The 22,353-nt window shown below is 43.7% G+C and overlaps 1 protein-coding gene across 7 annotated transcripts in view; it reads left to right on the top strand.

Moving 5' to 3' along the window:
- NHSL1 (NHS like 1) overlaps positions 1 to 22,353 on the top strand; it is a 203,519-nt gene that overhangs the window by 140,403 nt on the left and 40,763 nt on the right. For 6 of the 7 annotated variants that reach the window (XM_059700460.1, XM_059700458.1, XM_059700466.1 and 3 more), the window contains exon 2: positions 10,149 to 10,301. In XM_059700460.1, coding sequence (XP_059556443.1) covers positions 10,149 to 10,301 — 153 coding nt within the window. Of the gene's footprint in view, positions 1 to 4,145; positions 4,764 to 10,148; positions 10,302 to 22,353 lie in introns of those variants that run through there. The other variant, XM_059700465.1, reaches the window with a different exon arrangement.

Here is a 22,353-nt window from a genome sequence, read left to right as displayed (position 1 = left end):
GACTAGAGGGGGCTGGAAGCCTTATCTATGAGTCCTGGGAGCTGTAGACAACTCTGCTTGTAAGAAGCTTTTAGGTTTAAACATATATTCTTCTGTGTCTAATAAAAACAATGAGTATATTATAAGATTGTGTCACAGATGAAGCCTGAATGGTAACAGTCATTTATTGACTATCTAGGGCTTTACTTTTTAGACTATTAAACCTTAAATATATAACGATTCCTGAAATATTATAAACTGCTCACTACAGGCAGATAAGACCAAGGGAGTTGTAGGAAAATAACCCTACATCAGAGTTGGATCTGACCTCCTCCCCTTTGGCGTGGATTGCTAGCCCAGTTCCCCAGTGTCTCTCTCCCTGCCCCCTGTCCAGCCAGTCCAATGCACAGCTCATGCAGCAATGGGGATTTTTTGTAACTGCAACACTGGCCATATGGCTTTCCTCTTAAACTCCTTTGGTGACTCCCTAGCCCACTAACGAAATATCCACCTCCTTACGAGCAGTGGCCTCCAGGGTCTGGTCTCTGCTTCTCTCTCTGCCTCCCCTGCCACCCTTTCCCCCATCACCCTCCTATAAGCTTACAGGGAAGCCTCTGCTGCCCCCCACCCCCCACTTCCCCGTGTATCCCAGGACCTGAGTCCCCTCTTCTCTTGTGTTCTCTATCAGCTGTTTGCTTTCCAAATGAGATCCGTGACCTTTGTCATCTTTCCGTGATCTTATCTCTCTCCCTACGCTCATTCATTATTTTATTGTGTTTACCTGTTTGGGTGTGTCCTCCCTACTGGACTGTGGAACCTCCCCAAGGTCAGTGACCATGTTGGATTTACTTTTAACCCGGGCACCTAACACAAGCCGGCCAATCAGTGCTCAGTGTCAAATGGCTGGATGGTTGAATAGTAATGCAAGGTTCCAGTCAAAATTTTTAGAATATGTATTATTTTGTGAGATATTCCTGCAAATTACTTTTCTGGTAGGTCATATACTTGCTCGAGGGAAGTAAGCAGATAACTATAGAAATAATCAGGTGATTCCTAGAAGAAAAAAATTAAAATGTGGTTGAGAATAAGATTTCATTTCAGTGAAAGATTAAGCAAAAATGTTGGAACTATATGAATAAGGAAGCCGACATCTATACAGTAGTAGTGGTAATAGAATTTCCAAATCGTGGGCCAGGATAAAGCCAGCAGGGCTGTAGGAAAAAAGATACGATGTACATAAAAAGTGGAAGTGACAGCTTTGGAGCCCTCATTCATGGAGCCCGCAGTTTCACTTGAGACAAGAAGTAAAACAGCTGAAATCTGGGAAGTGGACTCCTGTCTGTAAAATAAAATAAGCTTTAATAAGCTTAGGGCAGTTTAGCCAGCTCTTAAGATTTTATTAATCCAACAAATACATATAAATTTACCACCTACCAGGTGCAGTTCTAAGGACTTTGTCAATAATAACTTTAAATTCTCATACTAACCTTGTATAACCAATACTGTTATTGACCTCCATTTTACAGATGAGAAAACTGAGGTATGGAGAGGGCACAGTTCTGGGAAGTGGCCAGCATCCTGGGTGGGGTGGCTCCAGAGTTGGCTCTGCCCTCCTATGCTGTGCCGTGAAGTTGTCCATGTTTGGAATATTAGAACGTTGGTTTAACTGTTGTTGCTGTTACAGGACTAACATTGGAATAGGAGGTACCATGGGTTTATATGTTTTCTGCTGGATGTATAAATTGAGCAATTAAAAATTAGACATTTCCATAAAAACATGACTCTTTAATAAACTATGGCATGGAGGCCATGCAAATTGTAAGATGAAAGCACTTCCCTGTTCTCATGCTTATATGCAGGATATGAAGAGATGTTAAAATTATTGGGGAAGTTTTTTTATAATTAATAAGCTATTTCAAAACACAACGTAGTATGTAACACAACAAAAACCATCATTGATTTGGTTGCTACCTGACGACCTGGACTTAGGGCGTTAGGAGGCAGCATGGAATAAATGAATAGTGGACACAGGGCCTGGGATGCTGGGGTGGAAGCCTGCTTTCTGCCCCTGGACTCCCACTGGCCCATGTGTAACCGAATGGTGGCCCTATCTTTACACAGCTGTGGCCATGTAATAACAAGCCTAACATTGAGTGAGGAAGGAAAGGACTTCCATGCATGGCTCTTACTACTGTTCATTTTCTGAGAGCACTTCTCTGACTAGTCCTGATGGATTGGAAAAGTCTCATTACCCAATGAATAGGCCTTCCTCTTTAAAATGAGAGCAGGTGAGATTCACTACAGATGTTTGTTTTATTGCCATTGCCTCCTTAAACTTTTTACCCAAGTCTCACCTTTACAGTGAGGTCTACCCTGACTTCCATTTAATGCTGCCACCTGCCTGTCCCCAGAACTCCTTCCATCCTAGTCAACATTTTCTTTTGTCCATTGCTCTTACCATCTTCTAATGTGCCATGTAATCGTAGTGTGTATACATACATATATACATATATACATACATACATACACACACACACACACACAAAATAGAGAAATATGCTAATTAACCAGGACACCATAACGGGTCCACCGGACAGGAGGAGGTTGCGCGCACAGCGTTGGGGGCAGAGCGGCAGGGGCCTCAGCTCGCCTGCACTGAGGGAGGGCCTGATCAGCAGCAGCCACGGCTGCTTCAGGGCTGGAGAGGGAGGCAGGGCCACGTGATTTCAAATCGCGCGCTGGGCTCCTAGCTGTCAAATAAGCAAGCTGCATGAGGGCAGGAATTTCACTGATGTATCCCAAATAAGTGGAGCTTGGCATGTGCTCAATATTTACCCTTTTAGTGCATGAATCAGTGTTCGGATGCCATGGTTGTCTACATGAAAAGTTACATGCTGTTTTCCATTGCAAGTATGGTGGTGACAGTCAGCATGTGGGCTGTGAATAGGACTGTCTCCACTGCGATGAGGTTGAGAGGCAGTTCTGGAGCAAGGTCACTGCTGCTTATAAATTTGTTTTCCTCAGGGGAACTTTGCTCACTAGTTGAAGGCAGCTATATAATTTAACTTACCATCTCATTTGTTTCTTATTTGCCATCTGGCCATGTAATTGCTTGTAAGTAAAGCTTTGTGTAGGATGAAAAAACACAATTTGGAAATCTGTAATAATATGCATGCTAATATGATAATAATTTGTTTTATTTTTTGTTGTTTGCTTTGCTTTTGTTGTTCAAAATAAGATGAATGCGGGGAAAGATTTGCAGAGGAATTATTCCAAAGCTTTCCCTAGAGGGAGCCCCTTACATAAGTTTTATTCTTTGACTAAGAGTTTTGTTATAACTAAATGTTTTGAATTAGTGGGTTATTACATTTCTCCATTCAGTTAGAAGTCTGGCCCGAGGCTAGAACTAAGAGGGTTGTCCAACGTGTTTCCAAGTTTGCTTTGCCATAAAGTGGAATTGGGAGAGATGTGAGGAGCATTATTTTTTCTTTGTTCTTTTTCATAGTATTTCCTGATCTATATTCTTTTCTTTTTTGTTTCTGTTCCTTTACCCCCGGATATATTTTTCTGGATCCCGCTAATACCCCTTTTCTAACTCTTTTTGATTTGTGTTTCCCCAGCTCTCTGAGGTTAGTGGGAATGGACAAAAGAACCAGAACATAAGTATACTATTATATTCATGTTAAAGAGAAACCCAAACAATGTTTCTTTGAAATTACTCCTCTTCTTCCCCACCAGGAGCGTGTGTGTGTGTGTGTGTGTGTGTGTGTGTGTGTGTGTAACTTTTTAGACAGGAGCTTAGATGGTAATTAAATTCAAAATACAGATTTAAATGATATGGGTACTTTATTTCATTTTATTTTCTTAATGGTTAAGGTACTCCATCTAATTTCTTCTTTGGAGTGGGTAAGCTGGGGTTTGGGGAAGGAGGGAGTTGTGAGAGCTAAATGCAAGTAAGATCAAACTGGAACAATTACAGTGCTGGTTCTTACTCACTGGCTAAAAAAAAACCACAACTGGGTGAGAAGACTGGGCGCACTAATTTGCAGGAAAATGCAACCAAGTCATCACTTACAGCTCAGTGGAGATTCTGTTGTAAAGCTTTACTGCTTTGGCATGGCAGGCAGAGCCTGGGGGCGTGGCTGGGGAAACAATAGTTTGGCTCTTTTTCTCCTTAAATCAGTTCCCATGCCTGAATTAACTGGAGAGTCAAAGAATCAACACAGACTTGCTCTTAGACTTGTGGGCTCCAGTAAACAGATCTGGACATTCTTCGGGGCCTAGTGAAAGTGGGGAGCACATGTGCTTCACCTTGGCCTCCGCAGAGGCAAGCTGCACTACTCTCTGGACTCCAGAGAGGAGAAACTTCTGATCTGCTGGAGAGAAAACAGAATAAATGAGCCCAGAGGCAGAAAGACTGCTGTGGCTGTCATGCAAATGAGAACTGTGACTGGCGTTCTCTTTCTGCACATGTTGTCACTGGAGGCTCTCAGCCCTAAAGATTAGGTTTCAGTGGGAGATTTTCAGGTTCAAGGACTGTTAATGGTTTGTAACTGCCTGACAATAAGCTCAACCTCCAAGTTACATCAGCCTGGGCAGATGTCTAACGATAGGAGAACAGAGCAAGAAGTGAATCCGGAGCAAAGGGATGCAGCTTGCCACCTGCCTGCTGGACTGAGCTTTGAATGGGATTTAAATTTCTAAGCCCTATGTAGGCATCCTGGAGATGGTGGTCTTCATTAATGCAAAGATCAAGTCTTTCATTAAGCTATTTAAGAAGAAAAGTAAGTAGTTTCTTTTCTCCCCACCGTGGCAGAGTGTGTGTGTGTGTGTGTGTGTGTGTGTGTGTGTGTGTGTGATGTACTATTTCCTCCTTTGGAGTGGTGGGATTAAAGTGTGAAAGAGCATAATTGACACAAGTTAAACTCCATTCTAAAGCAGGTTGTTCAAATACCTCTGACTTTTGGGGCTCTAGGGCAGAATTATGTGATCTCAGCATGCCTTACTTATTTGTGGCTCAGATTTCCGGTGAATTCACTGCTTTTGTGCTCTCAAAAGCAGCCCTTTGAAGAAGGTGGAGGGAAGGACCTTGTGTTTACTTTATGTCCACCCTGCTGTATGTTTTTTTCATTCTTTGGCTGACTGTGCAAGGAACCTCTGTATCACATATTTTTGGTGGTGATGATCTGCTAAACCCCCTGGCACTCTCTGTTTTGTGTTTCAGACCTGGAGCACAAACTCTGTCCAGACCGGTCAGCCATTGTAAAGTACACAGCTTTCGCGGTGTGGCTTCATTGTTCACTCACCATTAGTTTAAATTTCTTTAAGCCAGGTGCTTCTTCGTTCCCTGGAAAAGTATAATTTTCACACATACATGGTTTTGTTTTTACATAGTTACTGGTTGATTAGCTTTAGTTTAGTTTTGGGACCAGTGATTGAAACTGGATAAATGTGCAAGGGTAGGAGCCATTGGTAAAGAAAAACTTTGGAGGAAGCAACGAAGAACTGTACCCTGGGATCGCTGTCTGCAGCTCTGCCCCTAGAAGGCTGTCTTTGCATGGACTGACTGAAATCTGCCCCCGCAAGAATGAGAAAACCAGGGAAGAGACCACGGCCCTTTCATAGGAGCCAGTTGGTTGCTGTGCAGGGGGGCTAATGGTGTGGTTACATAGACTCAAATAGCATTACTTGGATTTGATTTGTAATTGGCAAATAGGAAGAGTTTCCATTTTCAGTATTTTCCAGCTATGATAGCGGGTAATTCAGTCTTTCAAATACGTGGACATGAGCACAAAGCATTGTAATTGACTAGGGCTCCTCTTTGGGGCCCATACGGCGAATTCCAGACTGTTCAAGATTATCAGACATGTAAGTAAGAACTTAGTCCTGGTGGATGTTCTGTATTAAGATTGAGAGCTATATGCACCATACAAAACATTTGTTCAACAAAAGGTTACGTGAATCCCCAGTACCTAATGTACATGCTTCTTTGTCAAACACTAAAAGCAGAGAGCACACGGGACATTTCCATTTATAACTTGGTGTCTAGGTCTCAGTGTTTATTTTCCCACTTAGCAGTTGATGGAGAAGTGGGATCACTTAGGAAATGAACTATTTGGGAGCAAGGCTGGTAGAATTTAGTAGCTGCAGAGAAGGTGAGGGGAGAGCTAACCGTGGCTCGGGTTCGTGGGGGTGCTGAGGAAGGACAACTTCCTCCTTGGTGATGGTGCTACGAGTCAGGGGCTCCTTCGGGGTAATTTCACTGCCCCTGCCTCACCCAGGCTTTACATGAGTTATTCTGTGAGCTAAGGCTTTACATATAGTAGCTCACTTGATCTTTATAATAGACTAGTAGCCCATTGAGCAATATCACATGCAGTAGGCTGCCCGCCGCTTCCGAGGGAGCCGGTAGGAACCGTGCTGCTTCCGCGGGAGGTGGGCCCACCATCTCCTCTCCGGGACTGCGGTCGGCCAGGGAGGCTGCAGGCCGGCCCCCCTGTCCCTATCTGTGTCTGCTCCGGCTCTGGGGGTGGGGGGGCAGCCGGGGCTCCCGGCTCCCTGTCTCTGTCTCCCTTTCGGCTCCGGGCTTCACCTGTGCACGTAATCTCCTCCTGTCTGTTCCTGACCTGTTACAGCGTCCCGGCCTAATTTGCATATTTCCTCTTTTTTTATATATAGACTAGAGGCCCGGTGCACAAAAATTTGTGCACTGGAGGGGGGGTTCCCTCAGCCCAGCTTGCCCCCATCACATATTGGGAGCCCTCAGGGGATGTCCTACTCCCTGCTCCCTGCTCCCCTTGGGGAGTGGGCCTAAGCCACAGTCTGGCCTCCCTTTTTGGGAGGCGACCGGGCTGGCCAGGGGAAGGCACCAGCCCCATCACCCCGCTGCTGCAGCCACTGCCAGTCACTGCAGCCACCAAGGTGTTTTCATCAACACGGACTCCAGTCCCTATACCGTGAAAAAATGACAACTTTCTTTAGGCATTTTCAAGATGTGCCTTTCATAGGATATGACATTTCTTTATTATTTTTTTTATCCTCACCTGAGGATATGTTTCTATTGATTTTTAGAGAATGTGGAAGAGAAAGTGAGAGACAGAGAGTAACATCAAAGTGAGAGGAACACTTTGATTGGTTGCCTCCTGCATGAGCCCTGACCTGGGCCCAGGCCAGGGAGGAACCTGCAACCTAGGTACATGCCCTTAGTCAGAATTGAACCCAGACCCAGCAGTGGGCAGGCCGAGGCATTATCCACTGAGCAAAACCAACTAGGACAGGATATGACATTTCTTAACCCTCCAACAGCGGACCTTCCTTTTTTTCTCCAGGAGTGTGGTAAAAAACCCTAGATCACCTATTTGGATTCTTATTACCCAAGTTACTAAGAATATTACCAGTGGCATACAGGGAGCTAAGCCAATGAGCGGTCAGAAAAGTTGTTTCCTCTGTAGTTCACACCAATTGCCGGCTTGGCCCCTGCCCAGGCCTAATGCCTCTGGCCGAGTCATTAGACCTAGGCAGGGAACCTCCAGCTCCCTCAATCGTTGGCTCAGCCCCTGCTCCCCATAATCGCTGGCTCTGCCCCTCTCCCTGCCATCGCCAGCTCCCTCCCTGCTCCCTGCAATCGCTGGCTTCGCCCCTGCACAGGCCTAATGCCTCTGGCCAAGGCCTTAGGCCTCGACAGGGGACCCCCAGCTCCCACCATCACCAGCTCTGCCCCTGCTACCCCCAATTGCTGGAACCGCCCCTGCCCAGACCTAACACCTCTGGCCGGGACATTAGGCCTGGGCAGGGGATCCCCAGCTCCCACCTTGGCCGCCCCCCCCCCCCCCCGCTACTCGTGATCGCTGGCACCTCTGGCCAAGGAGTTAGGCCTGGGCAGGGGAGTCCCAGCTCCCTATGATCGCCGACTCCGCCCCTGCTCGCGATAGCTGGTTCTGCCCATGCTCAGGCCTAACCCTCTGACCAAGGTGTTAGGCCTGGGCAGGGGAGCCCCAGGTCCCCACGATCTCCTTCTCCACCCCTTCCTAGGCCTAACGCCTCTGGCGGAAGAATTAGGCATGGACAGGGGACCCCCAGCTCCCCCCCCATTGCTGACTCCACCCCTGCCCCGCCCTAACGCCTCTGACCAAGGCATTAGGCCTGGGCAGGGGACCCCCAGCTCCCCACGATCGCTGACTCTGCCTCTGCTCCCCGTGATGGCTGGTTCCACCCCTGGCCCCCACGATCTCCCGCTCTGCCCCTGCCTAGGCCTAATTCCTCTGACCTAGGTGTTAGGCCTGGGCAGGAGAGCCCCAGCTCCCGTTGCCGGCTCCGCCCCTGCTTCCGGCGATCACTGGCCGGGGGTGGGCAAAGGCACCCGGTTCTCCGATCACGGGGCAGGGCAAAGGCGGCCCTGAGCGTCAGGCGGCTTCTTCCGTCCTTCCCCTTTCGCCTCCCAGCATTGCGCCTATGTATGCAAATTAACCGCCATCTTAGTTGGGAGTTAATTTGCATATCACCCCGATTAGCCAATGGGAAGGGTAGCGAAGTTACGGTTAATTACCATGTTTATCTATTATTAGATAGGATGTAGTACCTGTGCTATGAGGTCCACTGTGTTAACTTTAAATATGTTCAAATAGAAAGTTGAATAGTTCATGCATGCCTGCTCATTTTATTTTGAGAATCAGTTTTATGGTTTCGTTACCAGAGATGTGGGTGTGCCCAGTGTGCACTCTGTAGCATCGGTCAGGGTTAGGGAACACTCGCCCCTGCCTCACAATTCTAGTATCTGCTGATTTTACAGGTGTCATACTTGTCACCACCTGCAGATGACTCAGCACAGGGTTTTTCTCTTGTACTTCTCTGGTTTATTCTATGCTTGGCTTGTGGTGGCAGATATATGGAAAGTACTTAAAATTTTTGATGCTCCCTGGCTGGTGTGGCTCAGTTGGTTGGGTGTCATCCCGTGTGCATCAAAGGGTTGCTGGCTCGATCCCTGGTGGGGGGCATGCAGGAGGCAGCCAGTCTATGTTTCACGCTCATATTGATGTTTCTCTCTCTTCCTCTCTTTCTCTCTAAAAATATTTATAAAAATTGTTGATGAATTTGTTTGGTGCTCCACCGGTATGCTGTTTTAGGTTGTGTTGTCGAGGAAAGTGAACTAGACAAAGAGGTCTCAAGCCCTAGGGGGGAATAAAGAAAAATTATTGTAGAGATTTAGCATTCTTTCATGATTACCTATCATTCCCCCTCCTAATACTTTAATCTCTTTTTTTAAAATATATTTCTTTCTTGATTTCAGAGAGGAAGGGAGAAGGAGAGAGATATAGAAACATCAATGATGAGAGAGAATCATTGATCAGCTGCCTCCTGCACACCCCCCACTGGGGATCGAGCCTACAACCCAGGCATGTGCCCTTGGCCGGAATCAAACCTGGGACCCTTCAGTCCACAGGCTGACGCTCTATCCACTGAGTTAAGCTGGCTAGGGCTTTAATCTCTTTTATGCTGGAAAAATTCAGTTGAATTGGATTGTGTTGGGAAAAGTAAATTACATGGAACTTAAAAAAAACATATTAATATAAAAGTATTTCATGAAAGCAAGAAATACAAAGAAAATTTTGTAGCACAAATTGATTTCTACCATTAAATACGCTATTTAAATGAATTATATTGACTGCTTATGCTTAATTTTTAAATTTAATTGAGTTTATAACTGGTGTTTTAAAATAATGCTTAAGGGAGGAAATATTTTGTCTCAACTTCTCAGTAGGAAGTTGTTTCTGTTCTGATACTCTAATGTTTACTGAGCAATTGCTCTGTATAATTCAATAGCAGGTGCCTGTCATGGTGGCCTTAGGTAGGAATTGGAGGTCTCTATCAATTCTGTCAATCATTTTCTAACGCTGCCTTAGAGGGAGGGTCTAAAATGCTAGGAAGCAATTAATTGAGTAAACATTTCTACCAAAACATGGACAGTTTCACCGGTTCCTTTAGAGACGAACACTGTGGGAAGGACCCCTGGAGTCTAAGGTTAAATCTCACTTAGAATTCGCTCCATTTCCCTCTCGCTGGCCCTTAACCCAGGGATGTGTTGGGCACCAAGAACCCATCTTGATGCAGTGCATGTAGAGCCAGTGAAACTTAATTTGACAGCTGGGTTGATTGTAACTCTCTTTCTACAGCGGTTTCCAACCTAGATGAGGAGAGCAGATGGACAGTCCACTACACTGCTCCCTGGCACCAGCAGGAGAACGTGTTCCTTCCCACCACGAGGCCCCCCTGTGTGGAGGACCTGCACCGCCAAGCCAAGCTCAACCTCAAATCAGTGCTGAGGGGTAAGATCCCAGCTGCAAGCTTGTTCATTAGAATTGAAAGCATAAGTTTGATGTTATTTGTAAAAGACCTGTTTATAATGAACATAGAGTATGTGTGAGATGTCATAATACTCTCAACCTGCGTGCCTAATATGTTCTGGATTCTGTAGACACCTGCCTCTCACAGGTATGTCCTCAAAGAATCGACAGCAGTTTATTTACTTTTTAAATATGTTTTTATTGACTTTAGAAAGAGGAAGGATACAGAAAGAGTGTCCTCCTATATGTAGTTTAAAATTCTCATTTTCACTTCAACTTAGTGTTGGTGGTAAGGGGTGCGTGCGACTGTGTGACGAGGAGGCCTTCCTAAAGGTGGTAAAGAAGGAAGTTCTTTAACAGAGCAAGGGAGTAACTTTTAAGATTTAGAAACTTTTTTTAAAACAGCAAACCAATGTTCTTATTCTACTAGATGCTGGCTTACCAGTTTTCTCTTACCATGCAATTTTAGGACAAAATTATACTAAAAAATACTGTTGTTTATCTAAAATTTAATTTAGCAGAATGTCCTGTATTTTATCTTTTTGTGAAAGATTTAAACCTGGGAGAAATACTGTCATTGATTCCAGGAAAACCCAGCATCAGGACCCCCTCTAATTTTTATGATAATTTTTTCATGTATATCAGTCATTTATTAATTCATTTGTTAAGGTGCTGTTACTATGACTACTGATTACTAGGCAACATTCATTCAACACTTAAGTATATGCCAAGTACCATTCTAAGCCCATTACAGGTATTATCTCATTTAATCCTCACAATAATTACTGTGCCAGTTTTACATATGAAGAAAATGGAGACATAAAGATTAGAAACTTTCCCACCATCTCAAAGTTAGTGGTAGAATTAGGGCTTAAACTTGGACAGTCTCAGGCTGCAGGGCTCATATTCGATTCACTCGATTGCCTTGAACAACCATTTGTTAGAAATCTGTTATTCTGGTGGAAGCGAAGAATACAAAGTCAGGGTCTTGGCTCTCAAGGACCTTATACTTTTACTTACAGTGCAAATCACAATGTGAAAAATACTCGAGATGGGCCATAAATTGCTATACGGGAGTTAGAGAAGGCGGATAACTTCTTCTTAGAGTGAGAAGGAATAGCTATCAAAGGACTCACAGTAGATTTGGAATTCTGAACAGAACTATGTAGACCAGGGGTCCTCAAACTATGGCCCGCGGGCCACATGCAAATACAAATATTGTATTTGTTCCCATTTTGTTTTTTTACTTCAAAATAAGATATGTGCAGTGTGCATAGGAATTTGTTCATAGTTTTTTTTTTAAATATAGTCCGGCCCTCCAATGGTCTGAGGGACAGTGAACTGGCCCCCTGTTTAAAAAGTTTGAGGACCCCTGATGTAGACCATAGATCAGAGCCCTGTTTTGTTCCTTTAATCTTTTAGATTAAAGGAATTTAGATGCTCTCGTATGTATCTTATTACTCTATCATGTGTCTTACAATCTTGGCATTCAGCTGTCCAGAAATGGACATTATTGGCTTACCTTTCTCATATACTTAGTGACTGCAAGTCTAAAGGAAAAAAATGGCATTAGTCAGGCTCCTCTGTGTGGCCTTGGAGTTGTACCTTGACTTTTGCCTTCCTTGTGTTGGTTGTGTAATGCACCTAAATCCAGCCACAGTTTCTTCTAGATTTCTTCAGTTCCTAGTGATTGTCTTTCGTAAATTTTGACAAGGAGCTTGTCTACTTCTGGCTTACCTTCCTCCCGAATAATGAGTATGAGGATTAAATGGCACTGTGCCCAGGACCAGCCCCTGAGGCAGGGCCATTGTTAAGTTCCTCTGCTCTGCCCGCCTGCCTGTGGAGAATGCTTTCAGAAGGGCAAGTATGAGTTGGAATATTCAGGCCCAGCTTTTTTTGAACACTCTCCAGGAAACTGTGCTTCCCTGCCTCTTCTGTGTATTTTCAAGTACCAGCTCAGAGCTTCTCTTTCCTTCCCTTAGAAAATTAAACATCTAGATTTTTCTTTTCTTTTTGACTATTCAGTAGATCCAAATGAAATGTCATCACCACTGGTTTTGCCTATATGTGGATTTAATTTTGAAAAGATAAATGCTTTAATAATTGCTTTAATGCCCTAAGATGATTCATTGAAGGGATTTACCATTAATAAAATTCATAACTTTGTGCCGAAACCGGTTTGGCTCAGTGGATAGAGCGTCAGCCTGCGGACTGAAAGGTCCCAGGTTCGATTCCGGTCAAGGGCATGTACCTGGGTTGCGGGCACATCCCCGGTGGGGGATGTGCAGGAGGCAGCTGATCGATGTTTCTCTCTCATCGATGTTTCTGACTCTCTGTCTCTCTCCCTTCCTCTCTGTGAAAAATCAATAAAAATATATTTTAAAAAAAATTTCATAACTTTGGAAAATTTTTAGAGTTCATCTTTTTTTTAAAAATCCTTACCAGAGGACAAACTTTTCTTAATGATGAGAGAGAGAGAGAGAGAGAGAGAAATATTGATGTGAAAGAGAAACAGTGATTGGTCTCTCGTACATGCCCCAAACAGGGATCGGACCCTCAATCCGGGTATGTAACCTGGCTGGAATCAAACCCGCAAAATTTTGGTGTGTGGGATGATGCTCCAACCAAGCTGAACTTTTAAAGTCTATATTTAAATACTCCTTAAGAGGTTGTAGATAAATAATAACTTTAAGAACAGTGGTTGACAAAGATGAAATAAGAAAGAGCATCTGAGTTCTGTTTTCTTCATTTATTTAATTTTAATCACATGTACAGGACTTCAGGTACCACTTTCCCATCACCAAGTTAGCAGCCTGAGATAAACAGAAAATGAGTGCAGAGTACTTACTGCCTCATTATCAGTGAGGATTACAAAGAAAAAATACAGCCCTTGAATATATGACACTACGAAGGTATGATCCTACATAATAAAAGGCTAATATGCAAATAGACTGAACGGTGGAACAACCGAACAACCGGTCGCTATGATGTGTGCTGACCACCAGGGGCGTATGCGGGACATGGCGGGCATTGGCCACGGTGGGATAGTGGAGCAGGTGAGCGGGGGCGCCAGACCACGGCAGGGCGCTGGTTGCTGTCATCGGGGCGAGCCTCTGGTGGTTACTGAAAATTTTTTGCTCCCGCACGCCGCGATCCCGCCTGGAGCTCACACCTACTGTCAGCGTTGGCCCTGCTCACACCCTCTGTTGGTGCCAGAGCTGCCGCTCACACCCATTGCCAGCGCCGGCCCCGCTTGCACCTCCCGCCGGTGCCCTCAGTGGGTGCGAGCTGCAGCTGCCGGCCCTGATTGCCCCTGAGGGCTTCTCCACCTCCCCCTGTTACTGAGGGGTGATTGGGGCATTAGCCACTGCTCCCACCCGCTACAGCACACCTGCTGCCCCATGCTGTCAGTGGATGCTAGTGGGGCTGGCGCCGTCAGTGCATGGGAGCGGCAGGGGCAGGAGTGAGGCTGCTGGCAGACAGGGGCCCAGGGCCACAGTGGGAGGGGCCGGGCCGGGGTATGGAGGATGGGCTGAGACCCACCCCTATGCCCACCACAGCCTCACGGCCCACAGTTCCTTTCAAGGTGCACAAATTCATGCACTGGGCCCCTAGTGTTATATAAAGTTATCAGTCTAAGTTAATTTGACCTCCACGTTCTTTGCTTAAAAATCTAGAAAAGTAGCTAATGAGTAATCTATTTTCTTCCTTCTGTTCTTACTATGACCTTGACCATAATTTTAAGGAAGTAATACTACTCTTTAATCTTAACCCTTTGCAGTCCAATGTTATTTTTGGAATTCAAACAGTCTGGTCCAAATTAATTGACGGGATTGAATGTTGAACTTTTTAATGTTCTTATTGCTCGACGTTGGACCTGCTCCTAGCGCCTGGTCTGTGAGTCAGCCTCGAGGTTAGGCCGAAAAGGGTTAAACAGGCAGTTGCTTTTTCAGTCATTAAGTGCTCATTGTATGAACTATTGTGTCAGTTTTTATGGGGAACTCAGCTCTCCTCTTGAGGATCATAAAATAAAGAGGGCAATGAGACAGTGGGTACTAAGTGTTTATTATTATTAAAGTAATACAGAAATGCTTAGTGGTCAGTAGAATGATTGAGGAAGGCACCAGGTTTACTGAAGATGTTATTAAAAAACTAAGTTTGAGTTAGGACATAGGGGCAAATAATAGACACAATTTACTAAGTATTTGAGCATCAGTGATCTCCTATGACAGGAGTTTTTAAATGAATGGATAATAGTTTGTGGGTCTAACTTTGAAGAGCTTCTCTTGCTGTCTTGTGTCAAGACTGAAGCGAACAGACAGCAGTGTACTGGAGATGTGTCTGAGGTGCTGGATGGCATTGGGGGACCCCTCCCCCACTTTCTCACTCCCCCATTGGAGAGGAGAGGGGCTTCCATGGCATTTAAATGGTCTGCAGAATGCCCAGAGCACATGTTGTCCATGTGCAGTTTATCTCTATTCTGGTCCAAATAGAGCAGAGATCTTTAGTATTTATTGTTGGCTAGTCTCTGGAGAATTTGGTAGAATTTGTTGGCCAAATGATTTGGTTTTGTTGATTTATTTGTTACTAGAGATAAACAGATACAGTAAGTTCTCACTTGACACTACAACAAAATGACACCTAATGACCCCAATTTTATAGGCTAGTTGTTACAAACAAGAGTTACTTTCCTGCAGCATCTCATAAACATTATAATGAAACATTGTTGAAGGCTAATGGAGGACCTGCTGTACCGGGATGCAGAAACAGTATTTTGATCATTAGTTCAGCAGGACATCTGGCTAGAAATGAATAGTGAATTTCTGAAAATGGATCCCATTATCCATAAAGAATTCACTCAGCTTTTTACTGAATTTCCGGAAGAATTCTACCCTTTTTAATCTCCACAGTTATTTGAACCCTTCATGAACTTCTACAGAGTTAGCTGAGGTGATGAGCAACCTTTGCCTAACTGGGTTTTTAATCTGGATACTTTTTAGTTTCACTAAAAGGGCCACAATTAAGTGGGAAAAGGGTACTTGAGGGGAAAGGGTGGCCATACTAGGCTCAGTGAAAGGTTCAGATTTAATTTCTTACACTTGCAGACCTCATTTGAAAATTAAGAGCATATTAAAGGCTGAAATTAAGCCATGTTATTTTTAAGACTCCATCCCCAAAAAGCCCAACTTGGGAGAGAGGTAAACATACTTTCTCACAGTATGTGTAACAGGCAGTTTAGTTACTGTATCTGTGTACACTCCTGCCTGAATTAGTTCCTAGAGCATCTGTTGCTGGTATCAGAAACGTTCTTTAGTCACAGCTCTCTTTCCTGAGAAAATCCATTTTAGCAGGTCAGCCTGCTCTGTGATTCTAGAATTGGAAGTGTGAGCACAGGGAGGAATGTTGAGTCTGGCCTATTAACTCAAAGTCAGAGGGTTACATTCATCATATCAAGAGATACAGGAGTTGAAGGGTCCTAGTTCCCTTGACTCAGACCAGTACTTCTGTTCTGGGTTTGATGAGGAGCTTTGGCTGAATTACCTGGATGCCTTGGGCACATGGGTCCCTGGCTCTCCCAGGCCCCTGTGGTTTGGGCTGTAGATACTCCTCTTGGGGGACCCATGGCACTGGGTGCAGGACTGTCTGGGGGAAGCCTTTCTATGCCTGTGGCGCTCTCCTGGATGATACATCTGCTCACCACTTCACACACACTCAAGAGGAACAGCTGCTTTGCCCACCTTGTGCTAACAACATTGAATTCTTCCTCTATTTTTTCCCCTTGTCACTTAAAAAAAATATGACATAGCGCAGACAAATACATAAAACATGTACAGCTTAAGAGATAAATTGTAAAGCAAATCCGGTGAGGATTGACAACAACAAAAAAGTGCATGAGTCATATCCAGGTTCAGATCCTGACTCTGTTGTGTAGTAGGGATATGTGATTTGAGTTTAATTTTGACTTTGTTCTTGCAACCATTTGAGCTTTTCTCATCTGTAAAATAAAGATCATAATATCTGCTTACATGAGAATGAAATGAACTTTTTGTGTAAAATACCTCAAAGTGCAAGCAGTTTGTGGAGGTAAGGAGGGATGCATTTTAATTTAAGTGCAATGGAATACAGGTAAAATTTTCATACATTTCAGCCCTCGTTCCCAAATGGCTGTCATGATTTAGCTGGTGCTTTCTCTCCCACCCATTATACTCCAGAGACACGCTGTGGGGAGGAGGGAGGGAAGAAAACAGGGCCACAGCCAGATGATAGTGACAGCCACAGGCAGTTAACACTGAGGTTATTTCGGCCACATGAGCAAGCTGCCTTTCTCCCCACTCACTGTCAGCCCCTGGAAGATGCCTGGAATGCTAGAGCTGGAAGAGGGCTCCCAGGGCCTCTCATCAGTAAATCCCCTTTTCCTTTTGTAGGTGTGTAGACCAAGGGCATAGAAGCCACAGGGTTAGTTTATAGCCACTGTGCAGTTTATAGATGACCATGGAAGACTCAAATCAGGCTTCTAGCCTCAGCCCATGCTGGCCTGTTGTGACCTCAGACCCTGAGGGCCCATCCCTTGGATGCCTCTTCAGCTGCTCTCAGCTTTCAGAAGGGTCATAGGGACGGGGCTCACTCTGGGAATCTAAAGGCCCAAAGAAGATTGGGTTTCCTTAGCTAATTAACAGGGAATGCAGACTAGCTCATGGATGCCTAAAGGTGGTGGCTTCACAGTTGCTTAACTCATTCCCGATTTCATTAAAACTCAAATTTAAGAGAAATAAAGGAAGCTTCATCATAAGACATCCTGTCTGACATTAATATCTATAACCATGTTTCAGCTTAATGGCATTGAATGTTTTATTTTTAGGGTTATGATAGGTCATTGGTAACTGAACGGATTTAAAAAAAAAGCCACTGGTTATAGAAGGGACAAGTAAAAGAAAATAAGGGTTTGGAAATATTAAATACACCAATGACTTAGCCCTTACAGCAGAGTTTACTCTTTGCCTAGTTCATTACTTAACATTCTTTCTGAAGAATCCATTAGTAAAATTGATTTGTAAAAGATGAAGGTGAAATATCACTGGTTAAGGGTAGATTCTTTTAAATGTTTTGTAAGTAAGAAACATTAAATTACTTATATTCATTCATGTAGAATTTTTTTCCCATATATTTTATTGATTTTTTACAGAGAGGAAGGGAGAGAGATAGATAGTTAGAAACATCGATGAGAGAGAAACATCGATCAGCTGCCTCCTGCACATCTCCCACTGGGGATATGCCCGCAACCCAGGTACATGCCCTTGACCGGAATCGAACCTGGGACCTTTCAGTCCACAGGCCGACGCTCTATCCACTGAGCCAAACCGGTTTCGGTGTTTCATGTAGAATTTTAAGTTATTTTCTAGTGTAAACGAAGATAGGCCTAAAATAAGGAGTGTGGGGGTGGTGGTGGTGATGGGGGTGAGTTATTCTGGAAAAGCCACTGAATGAGGTAGGAAATAACAGTGTCTCGTCTTTCTAAACCAGCAGCATTGACACCTTGTTTAGTTGTTACGAACTGGTCCAGAAGATGCAATAGGAGGCCAGCATGCTGATTCCAGTGCTGCCAGGAGTCTGTGGGACGTTGGAAAATCACATCCCACTTTTATACTTGCCTCCTCTTCTGCAAAACAAGTTATGGTCTCCAAGTTTCTGTCTAAGCTCTGAAATTCTGATGGACCTCTCCGTACTTAACTGCTATGTGTGAAGTTTATTTGACACAAAAATATAATTTAGTGCTGAGCATAAGTCCTGATAAATTGGGTGGTCTAAAATCTAAGTCTGTTGACATAAACATTTTCTCAGTGGCTCCTACAATGACGGCACTGGGCTGGATATTGTAGGTGAGTCAAAGATGAATGACGTCGCTGCTTTCTGTGGAAGCTTAAAGCTAGCCAGGGAGATAAGATAGATGTATGAGTCACTCACGTACAAGGTCGATGGTGGCATCATTGAGTCTCACCCTTGTCCCTGGGTGTTGTCTTTAAAACGTAAACCTGATTATACCTCTCCTTTGTTAAATTCTTCATCAGCTCCTCATCACTGACAGGATAAAACCTAACTTCCTCTGCACCTGGCAGCTTTTCTGACCTGGCCCGTTAGTCTAACTTCACCTGCCAAATCACCCTTCCTGCCCCCCCACCCCCACCCCAGCCCCATGCCTCTCTCCCCCCTCCACCCAAGTTCTTTACCTCAGGCCTTCACAGGTAAAGATAAGGTCCAATTGGAATGCTAGCTTGTCTTGTCTGCGCTTTCTCTTCACTGCGCGCTCCAGTCCATTCCTTTTCCCTCTGACCCACAACCTCTCACACCTGTCCAACTCCTGTTCCTCCTCGAACAACCTGGTGGGTGCCCTGGTTCCCGCAGAGCTTTCCTGGACTTCCCAGGGCAGACCCTGGGTGGGTGCCTTCTACACTTTTGCACACATTCCCACGGAACATTACACCCCTCCATTAATCGAAGCTACATAATTGTGCTTACATGTTTATCTTTCCATCTGATAGCAAGATCCTTGGGAGCAGGACCTTTGCTTGCCATTTGCATGGCCCCAGCACACACCCCAGTGTGTGCTTCATTCTATAAACACTGTTGGGTTTGTGCAGGTCCTGGGGAGGTCGTCTAGAACTCGGGAGAGATGAGAGCCAAAGCCACATTACAACTGGTGAAAATGTGGGGGTGAGATTAGGGCTGGAGAGGGCGAGGGGTTGAGCCTGGTTATTTTAGGGGTTGGGAAGAAGCTGGTAAGAGTAGTTGGGGAAGAAGAGAGGAAACGAGGATTGGGCAGTCATCATGGTACTCACGGATGGGGAGAGGGTCTGAATAGAGGCCATTGAACTCATTACATGGCCATTGGTGCCATTCAAGAGAGCAGTTTCAAGGAAGTCTTTGGATTGAAGAAGCCAGTTTTCATGAGATAAAGAATTATTTTTATAAGCAGAAAAAGAATGCAAATAATTTTTAAGAAATAAAGTAAAAGCTGTCAAAGCAAAGAGAAAAGGGGTAGTTTGAGGTGGCAGGGTCGAGGTGATATTATTGCTTGCTTTAAAAACCGGAGCCAATTAGAACACTGTTGTAAAGGCACCATTGGGAGGGGAGATTTCAGATACAAACAGAGAATGGGAGGATGTTCCCTGAGGAGGTGGTAGGCAGTGAGCTCAGAGGCAGGCAGAGGTCAGGTTTCACCCTCTGTCTCCTCCACAGAATTGGAGAAAGCGCTTCTTGAGATGCAGCAAGAGAATGTTGAAGTTGTTCATTAGGTTGTATTGGAGGCTTGATGGAAGTTATATGCTAGTTCTTTGATGAGAAGGATGGCTTTCATTTGGTGCTCTCGTTTAGTGCTTGTGAGTTTAATTAGGTTGACTTTTCAAAGACAAAAAATATAGGTATTTATTTTGGAATTTATGTCCTTAGGGAAAGTTGCCCAACCAGATGAAACAATGGATTAAATTCTCTGTTGAGAAAAGAGAAGAGCACAGACAAAAATAAGGAATTGATGGGTTGGAAAAGCTATACTGAGGGGCAGTTGAACTTCTCCTTTTGGTTTGATGGCTCACCACATTTTTGGTAACACTAACCACTCTGAGCATGGTAGCCCTGAAAGAGGAGTTAGTAACCTGTGAGAGGAAGTCAGGTGCAAGAGCAAAGGAAAGGTGAACACTCATTGCTTTTACAGGAGGTAAAGAGACATGTCCCTCGCCCCCCTTTTTTAAATGCTAAGCAACACACAAAAGACAGAATAGCAAAGACAGTCATTTAAAGGATCCAGGTCTTAACAAAGCACTATGGAGTGTTTAAACAAAAGGCTTTTTGTTTTGTTTTTGTGTCTGTAGCCAGTCTGCTGTTTCAGCAATTCTATTTTAATTCCTGATAAAGTGAGTAACTTGAGTGGCCTCTATATTTCACCCAGGGCAGCATAAAAATGCTACATTGAAGGTACTGTGGATAAGGTTTGTTATCACTCACTGAACAACTGAAGTCTCTAGTGTTGGTTCAGAATCTCTGCAGGCTACTTGATATTGAGTAACCTTGGTGATGCTCCGCTACTGCCAGTGATAGGGCTTTTTCATTGTAAAGTGAAATGATACCACCTCCCATTTGGCTGTGCTCTGATGGTGCTGGGCCAGGACTGGCAGACCCGTCGGACTCTCACGTTCGTCCCGGGCATCAGGCAGCTTCGCCTCAGCTTCAGTAGGCGTGGGTGCTTCAAGTCTCCGTAAAACAATCCGTGTATGTGAAGAGAGGACATGCTAACGTTTAGTTTTCTGCAATGGCAAATAACCTTTTAAGAGTCATGCTTTCCATGGTTTGCAGTGAAAAATAATGCTAACAGTTGTATGCAGCCCCCTTAAGTTTAATACTTAATTCTTTACTTTTGGGGAAGGTTTGTATTCCACTCTAATAGGATTTAGCTATAGGGAGAGTTGTTGATCAAAATGACCTTTTTTTTTTACTCTTCTACATAAAATGAGATGGCTTGCAGTGTTTAATATCAACATCACTGATCCCAGGTTGTAGGGGAAAAGGAACTCTTTCCAGCTTGTTAATATATTATTAGTCAGCACTAATAAATTCATTTCCTTTTTGTTGAGCTGGTGACACAATTAATGTGTGCTTTTTGTCTCTAATACTCCATCTTCCCCATCCTGATCACTTTATTTTGCCAAACACACTATGTAAATTGAATGAGAAGTCATTTGGAATTGTGCTAAAATAACTTAGGCATAGGAATTTGGCAGCCTCCTCATCATTCTCCCCCCTCTCTTGGCAAAGAAACCCATTTATTACAAAGATGGCATTCCATCACCATCTCCTCTTTTCTACATTATTCCTCCCCCAAACTTTTTCTGGGAGGTTTCTCTGTAAAATGAAGCTTTCCTGTGACATCTGTTCTACCTGAACAGAAATCTTTTGGGAGTTGCCCATGATTTAGTTAGTTTTTCAATGTGGATTTAGTCAGTTCCCCTAAAGGTCTACCAAGACTAAATTTCCTGGTTAGATAACCCTGATAGAGCATTACACAATATCTTTCCTATTTCATCCTCTCCCACCTGTTCTCCCCTCATCCTCTTATTTCTTGAACATAATAAACATTGATGGCATGGCTGGTATAATTTGGAGAACCACTGCTCCATAAATTGTCATGTGAACTTCTTTATCTATCAACTGATTTGTAAGTACCTTGAAAGTGGGAATATATCCCTTAAGCCCCACTAGCTCAATGCAAGCTAGAATTTGAACACACAACTATTGACTTTCAGAGTTTGAACTCTTGACTGCTGTCATTCATTACCTGGCTGTTGTTAGCAGGTTTCTTGAGAAATTGAGAGTCGTTGGCCCTGATTGGCCCTCTCTTTCTTATCCACATTTAAGGAAATTATACTCTAGCAGCTGGAACATTGTGTCTTATATACACCATTAAGAGAGGAGATATTTACTTTTAGAACTTTTAGAGGGACTTGGGCTTAACCATTAAACCCACACATATTCTCCTTTTCCTTTTATGTTTTTATGGTGTTTAGGGTGCTAAGTATCATTGACATGAGGATTGATGAAGAAATGGTTTCATGGTCTCAAATATGCATTTATTGGAAGATAAATTTGGACTTAATACTCCATCTATAGGAATACTCTTTTATGTCATTGTAGGTATTGCTATATAACTACATATAAATTATTACCCTAAAGGGGAGAGGGGAGAAAAGAATGAATCATTAATGTAATACTAAAACAAAAGGGCATACTTACTTGGAATCTATCATTAAGATTGCTTTCAAATTATCTAGGAAAATATTCATTGAAAAGATCTATATTAAATCTATGGTGCTTTAAGCTTTCACATAGCTTTTCAACACACTCGATATGCTACAAATTACTGAATAATTTAAACATTTGACCATTTATAATTATGTTATAATTTGTTGATTTTTAAAGACAATTTAAGTATGCTAACGTTCATCTGTTTTGAATAATTTAGGAAAAATACCGATATAATTTTGGAAAA

The sequence above is a fragment of the Myotis daubentonii genome, chromosome 6 (assembly GCF_963259705.1).
Source record: "Myotis daubentonii chromosome 6, mMyoDau2.1, whole genome shotgun sequence".
NCBI lineage: Eukaryota > Metazoa > Chordata > Mammalia > Chiroptera > Vespertilionidae > Myotis > Myotis daubentonii.
Note: the sequence above shows the minus strand (reverse complement) of the source record. Positions and strands in the feature narration are given on the sequence as shown.